At 34.2% G+C, this 6852-nt stretch overlaps 1 protein-coding gene across 15 annotated transcripts; it reads left to right on the forward strand.

Moving 5' to 3' along the window:
- The first annotated feature begins 531 nt into the window (after positions 1-531).
- On the forward strand, positions 532-4053 carry LOC141713029 (protein SEH1-like). Of its 15 annotated transcripts, none has more exons than XM_074516227.1 (9): positions 536-832; positions 977-1686; positions 1790-1883; positions 2152-2284; positions 2726-2809; positions 2886-2932; positions 3292-3444; positions 3542-3667; positions 3766-4053. In XM_074516227.1, exons 5-9 carry the CDS (start codon positions 2797-2799, stop codon positions 3883-3885), a joined length of 459 nt encoding a protein of 152 aa, XP_074372328.1. In that variant the 5' UTR covers positions 536-832; positions 977-1686; positions 1790-1883; positions 2152-2284; positions 2726-2796; the 3' UTR covers positions 3886-4053. The 15 variants fall into 15 exon arrangements, 12 of the variants coding, with proteins under 12 accessions (XP_074372336.1, XP_074372326.1, XP_074372334.1 ...); XM_074516226.1 differs by having other exon boundaries at positions 977-1468; positions 1588-1686; positions 1790-2284; XM_074516229.1 differs by lacking the exon at positions 1790-1883 and having other exon boundaries at positions 977-1468; positions 1588-1686.
- The last annotated feature ends 2799 nt before the right edge of the window (positions 4054-6852 follow it).

Genomic DNA, 6852 nt, shown 5'->3' on the forward strand with positions numbered 1-6852 from the left:
CTTCCCTATTTCAACTCATGCGGTCGTGTTGCCTATAGTGTTGTATTTTTTTTTTAAAAAAAATGAACTTAAAATTAAATTTATTTTTAAAAAATGATTGATTTGCAGAAAGTAAATGTCCGCAAAATAACTAAATTATTCATATTTTTTTAAATATTGAAATATATTATATAAATTTAAAACTAAATGAATATATTTTAATTATTTAAAACTAAAAAAAATATTATAATAATTGCAATACCTATAATTTAAAAAATAAATAAAATATTCATAAAAATTGAGTACCTTTTAAAATTTAGTTTAAAATATTGATTAACTTCACTAAATACAGTTTTTAAATAAAAATCAAAGTGTGTAATAGATTTGAATTTATAAAAATAGATCATAACAAATTAATTGTAATAAATATAATGTGTATAATTTAAAAAATATATAATATTATAATACTAATAAAATAAATTATATTATAAATATAAATTTATTGGGGGTTGAATTTTGGGTTTGGGGGTTGGGCGGCTACTATATAGAGCGGCAAATGAAATTTTCGTTCGGAGCCAAAAACAAAAATGGTGAAATCAGCACAACCGGTCAACTCTTGGCTCCTTTCTTTCTTCGCTCTCTCTCTCTCCAAAAATGAGTTATTTTCAATTAGGGTTGATATATTTTCAATTAGGATTCATACATGCGGCATATTCGACTAATCGGTAGGTTTCGAGTTCAATTAAGGTTCAAGCAACGGATTTGGGTCCAATTAGGGTTGAAGAAGATTTGGTTTGAAGCCCCTTTTCGATTTGGGGGTCCAATTAGGGTTGAAGCCCCTTTTTGGATTTGGGTTGAGACCTCATCTCTCTATCTGTCTATCTCTCTCGCTCTCTGTCTCTCTCCCGCTCCCGCTCCCGCTCCCCCTCCCCCTCCCCCATATCTCTCTCTCTCTCTCTCTCTCTCTCTCTGTAATACTATTGTTTGTTTATTGCAGGAGATTTGTTACCTATGTATTTGGTGTTAATAAGTGTCAGGGTATCAGTAATAATGCAGCTGCTTAAGTATCAAAAGGTAAGCCAATGTTACCTTTGCCTTTGTGGATGCCAATGATATTTCCCGTAGTCCAAAAACTCGTGCGAATGTTGTTAAATTACTAACTTAAAGGTGTGAGTCTTCTACGTTTCACTTTTGGGTTTTTCTTTCTTTTTAACTGCCATACAATTTGAGGGATCATGATAATTTGAGGGATCATGATAAGGTGTGATGTTATATATTCTTTTATAGATATGTGATGTCTGTTGTTGGTATGAAGCCTCAACAGGACACCTGTTTCCATAGTATCTAACACATAGTCAACATAGTACAAGAACACAAGCATATATTGAAGCTAGATCATCTGAGTTCTCAATTCAACTGAATTTCACTTTACAAGTATCAATAGTTAAAAACATGGCAAGCACAGCTGATCAAGTCATTCGCTGCAAAGGTACTTTTCTTGTTTATATTCCGACTTATTCTGACTTAAGGTGGAATTCTGTGCTGATGCGGGTATACGGTCTGTTTAGTGCCAACTTATATTGTTTATCTTGTCTGCTTCTTTACCAGGACAAATCATCTACCTTGAATTTAAAAATTGAGGTTCTAATATTCACAAGATTAGTGTTAGCTTCTCATTCTCCTCTAGTGTTTCACCCTTATATCAAGGTAATTAGAATTTCCACGTCTCGTGGTGGCTTAAGGGTTGATACAAGTTTATGTTATCAAAATTGTGAAGCTTTTCTGATGGGGATACCTATTTGTCTGCTAGTCCATTTGCTTCCTCAAGTTGATAGTTGTGGCCTGGGAAATTTGTCTGGGAAATGCATTGTTCATGTGTGCAGTGCGCGAGTAGATATGAAATGGTATTAATGGATTGCTACTACATGTTAGAAACATGATAATCACAAGTTTTGCTCTGTTATTCCTGTTGGCCTTTATTTTTTTTCCTTTTTAAATTTATTTGCAACTGTCTGATTTCTTTTTAGGGTCAGTCTCAATATGAGTTTGTGTCATGCGTATGTGTACATTCACATTTTTGCCAATGTTTTTTTTATTGTATTTGACCTTTGTACTTTTAAGCAGACTTCTAGTTGATGTGCTGATTGTGTTATTATCTTGATTCTGCATAAGTTTTCTGCTGGAGAGTCTTCTCAGCAACAAAACCCAAGAATAGGTAGAGAGAGAAGTAAATTTCTAAAACCACTAACAGAAGCAGAAAACACCAGAAACTACGATGAAACTATTACAGTGGGAGCATGATCCGGTAAGGTGCATTGTGCTTAGTTAAATCTGCTCTGTTTTTTACTAGTAGAGAACAGTTTTTTCTAGCATTTTCGAGTTGTATTTGTGTTTATTTAGGATTTTAAAGACTCATTGTTCCTCTTATATAGATGTTCTTATGTCTGGGTTATGCCCGGGTTATGTTCTTAATCCCTCTTTCGCTAATTGCTACAACCTGATAGTCTAATGGTTAGTTGTGTTCTGTAAATTAATATTTTTTAACTATGGTGTTTGATTGATGCTGTGCACTGCATTGTACATTTAGTGACCAGTAATTGTAAAAACATAAGACATCTATACCTTTTTTAAATTATTTTTAAAAACATAAGTTCTGTTCTTTTCAGTTGTCTATTGAAGTTTACCCCATTTGCCTATAACCTTTTTTTGTTATCTTTGTCTTTTGATATGTTTAACTTCTCTGCAGGTACCAGTCTCTGCCTTAAAGGAACAAATTGCTACGGTTACTGGTATATTATCTGAACAACAACGCCTAATATGCCGAGGAAAGGTATGTTTTAATCTCAGAAATATTATCACCCTGTTCTTTTCAATGTGATATATATTCTCTGATGGCCTTGTTAAAGTGTATGAGCTCCCAGACCCATTGGAATTGAAGAATTGGCAACTTCAGGTGATTTTTTCAACTTTTATTTTCTAATTATGCACCAACTGACCCGTCTGTACAGTAAGGATTGCTGCTCTTTTTTTCCTTTATTGGTTAACCTAAAACTCTACTCTTTTACTTAATTAACTCTAGTTACCACTCATCCCATTTGGCAGCATCATTTGTTTTGTTAATTCTTTTAACATGTAGTAACTGTTTATCTTGTAATACTATATCCTTATGGCCTGCAATAGCTTACAAATTAATGTACGATACATGTAATTCTTCGTGCTTATATCTTCACTAGTTAGTCTTTTGTGTTTTCATATGATGGTGCTTTTTACACAAGGGCAAGTGTAATAGGTTTCATTTCCTTTTTTGTGTAGGCTGAATTTCAAAATGTTATTGATTCAGTGACTAAATTTGGGAAGGTGGTAAGCTTGTCTGCTTCTATTTCTTGGAATCCACAAAGAGGCGACCAACAGTCAAGCTTTGCTATAGGGTTTAATTCTGACATTCCATTATTAAATTCCACCAAGGTATGTTTGTGATTGTAATATGTTTTTTAACATTATATGTATGTAACAAAATTTTTTCACTAATAGTATTTAAAAATAATTTATGGAAACTTTTCAGATACAGGTCTTTCATTTGGCTTTAGGGAGTTTAAGTGTTAAAACTAGCTTTGGTTCAAATCAATTTATTAGAATTCCTCAGCCTTATAAATTTAAGGTAAAAGTCAATAGTGAAGGACATGGCAAGGTGGGTTCAAGACAACGTGAGCTTGGTCTTGCAGAAATTACTTGAAGCAAACCCCGGGTTGAACATTGACATGGCTAATATTTGTGGGACAATTTCAGGTGACACAGGAGCTGAAGGTACTCCTCCTACCGGTGGTCGTAGCACTTAGACCATTTGTTATCTCTCTTCTACATTATTTTCAAAGACTTGTATGCTTTTGCATTATCTTGCACGTTTAGTTCTTAGCAAGAGTACTTGTATTTCTTAAGTTATGTTTTGGTGTGATGGATTGTAATTATTGGTTGGACATAATGTAATGGTTGGATGTATAGTTAAGACTGGTTGGATGAATTGAATTGGTTGTGAATGTTGTTGAATTTATGGGAAATCAAATATTTGAAAAAGTATATTTCAATTTTTTACAAATCAAGTGTTGCAATAGCCTATTAGTATGTTGCAATAGGGTGCTAAATTATGCACATAAATTTCTTTTTTGCAACATTAAAGGTGTTGCAATAGGTGTGTTGTCATAGATGATAAAGCCCCACATGTGGGCCCCACCAGTGGGAACCAACCACGTGTCCTGCCCATGCGGGGCCCATTTTTTGTCAGTTAGTATACCTATTGCAACACCATGTCTGTGTTGCTATACTCTGAAAATTCTGTTACAATTGATATCTATAGCAACATATTTTGCTGTGTTGCTATAGATTGACACTGGTGTAAGGTTAGATACCTATTGTGACGGCGTTAGACCCAACATCGAAAAAGTGTTGCAATAGACCAATTTTCGCCTATAGCAACATTTTTAGTGGTCTATAGCAACTTTTTTAGTGGTCTATAGCAACATATTTTTGGTGTTGGTTAAAGCCATCTATGGTGTAATGAGCATTGTTATGGAATCAATACATGTTGTGTTTGATGATAAAAAGATTGAAGGACTGCAAGATGAAGATTCTCATGAAAGCTTCAAGTTTGATAATGTGGAGATGGTTAGTGATGACAGTAATGATGAAAGTGATCAGAAAATAATGGCAAAGGATAATGCAGAAAAATCTACTACAAATGAAGCACAAAAGTCAACATCTGTTAAGTTGCAAAATGCTTCATCCATCGGGAGACAATCTGCCTTATCCGTCGGGAGACAATCAGCTTCATCCGTCAGAACACAAAGTGCACCATCCGTCGGGTCATTAAGAGAAGCTGAAAGTCAGAATAGATCACTTACAGAAAATTCCCCTTTCTCAAATCAAAGATTCACAAACTCAGGGGAAGTTTCTAATAATCAAAACTCAGTCACACATCAAGACAACAATGAGGCCTCTTCATCTAGAGCTAATCTACCTCAACAAAGGAAATGGACAAAAAATCACCCCTTTGAGCTCATCATTGGTGATGTGTCTTCTAGATTTCAAACAAGGAGAGCAACTCTAGAAGAATGTCTATATAGCAGCTTTCTATTTAAGGAAGAACCAAAGAAGATAGAAGAAGCTTTGTTGGATCCTGATTGGATTTTAGCTATGCAGGAGGAACTAAACCAATTTGAAAGGAATAAAGTATGGAAGCTGGTACTCAAGCTTAAAGGAAAGAATTCAATTGACACCAAATGGGTATTCAGAAACAAGATGGATGAAAATGACATAGTAGTAAGGAACAAATCTAGATTGGTTTCTAAGGACTATTGTCAACAAGAAGGAATAGATTTTGATGAAACTTTTGCTCCTGTTACAAGACTTGAAGCCATCAGAATTTTCTTAGCATATGCAGCTCATGCCAATTTCAAGGTCTATCAAATGGATGTCAAAAGTGCATTTCTGAATGGAGATTTGGAGGAAGAAGTCTATGTTAGTCAGACTCCTGGTTTTGAAGATCCAAACTTCTCAAATCATGTTTACTACCTTTTGAAAGCACTTTATGGACTGAAGCAAGCACCTAGAGTCTGGTATGACACTTCATCAAAGTTTCTTTTGGAAAATCACTTCATAAGAGGTACTGTTTATAAAATTTTATTCTTTAGAAATGTTAATGGCTCTAGTATACTTGTTCAAATTTATGTAGATGATATTATATTTGGCTTTACAGATGAAAAACTTTGTAAAAAGTTTGCCAAATTGATGTAAAGTAAGTATGAAATGAGCATGATGGAAGAACTAACTTACTTTCTTGGTTTGCATGTTAAGCAAATTAGTAATGGAATATTCATTAGTCAAACTAAATACATTCATGATCTTTTAAATAAGTTTGATCTAATGGATTGCATATCTGCAAAAACTCCCATGGCCACTGCAACTAAGTTTGAATTAAACACTACTGAAAAGTCTATGGATATTTCAAGTTATAGGGGCATGGTTGGCTCACTTCTGTACTTAACAGCTAGTAGGCCATATATAATATTTGCTACTTGTCTTTGTGCTAGATTTCAGGATGATCCTAGAGAATCTCATTTAGTAGCCAGTAAGAGAATTTTCAGATATCTCAAGGGAACACCAAAACTTGGCATTTGGTACCCTAGAGATTCTGGGTTTGATCTAACTGGTTATTCAGATGCAGATTATGCAGGTTGTAAAATAGACAGAAAAAGTACAACATCAACCTGTCAATTTCTAGGGAACAAGCTTGTGTCTTGGTTCAGTAAAAAGCAAAATTCAGTTTCTACTCCTACAACTGAAGCTGAATATATTGCTGCTGGTAGTTGCTGTGCACATATTTTATGGATGAAAAACCAATTGCTGGACTATGATCTACAAGTGGATAGAATTCCCATTTTCTGTGATAACATAAGTGCAATTGCCATCACTGAAAATCCAGTACAACATTCAAGAACAAAGCACATAGACATCAAGTACCACTTCATTAGGGAACATGTGATGAATGGTACTGTGGAACTTCATTTTGTTCCAAGTGAAAAGCAGGTTGCAGATATATTTACCAAGCCACTTGATGAATCCACCTTTTCAAGGTTGGTAAGTGAGTTATTTATGCTTAATTTTTCTTGAATCATTTCAGATATTTTGGCAAGTTGCAATGTAGCCACAAATTTAATTGATTTTTCTATTTTGGATGAAATTTTGGCTAAGTCAAAATTTACATCCCGACGGATGATCATTATCCATCGAGTTTGATCATCCGTCGGAATACACTTTGTCAATAAAAATCAATTATTTTTCTGGAATATTTTATAACTCGACGGATAACTGTTTTATCTT

The sequence above is a fragment of the Apium graveolens genome, chromosome 3 (assembly GCF_009905375.1).
Source record: "Apium graveolens cultivar Ventura chromosome 3, ASM990537v1, whole genome shotgun sequence".
Taxonomy (NCBI): Eukaryota; Viridiplantae; Streptophyta; class Magnoliopsida; order Apiales; family Apiaceae; genus Apium; species Apium graveolens.

Coding starts and splice junctions, on each gene's coding strand:
- LOC141713029 (XM_074516225.1), top strand. Junction 2,933..3,291: donor TGAAGAATTGGCAACTTCAG/GTGATTTTTTCA, acceptor TTTTTTGTGTAG/GCTGAATTTCAAAATGTTAT. Junction 3,445..3,541: donor CATTATTAAATTCCACCAAG/GTATGTTTGTGA, acceptor GAAACTTTTCAG/ATACAGGTCTTTCATTTGGC.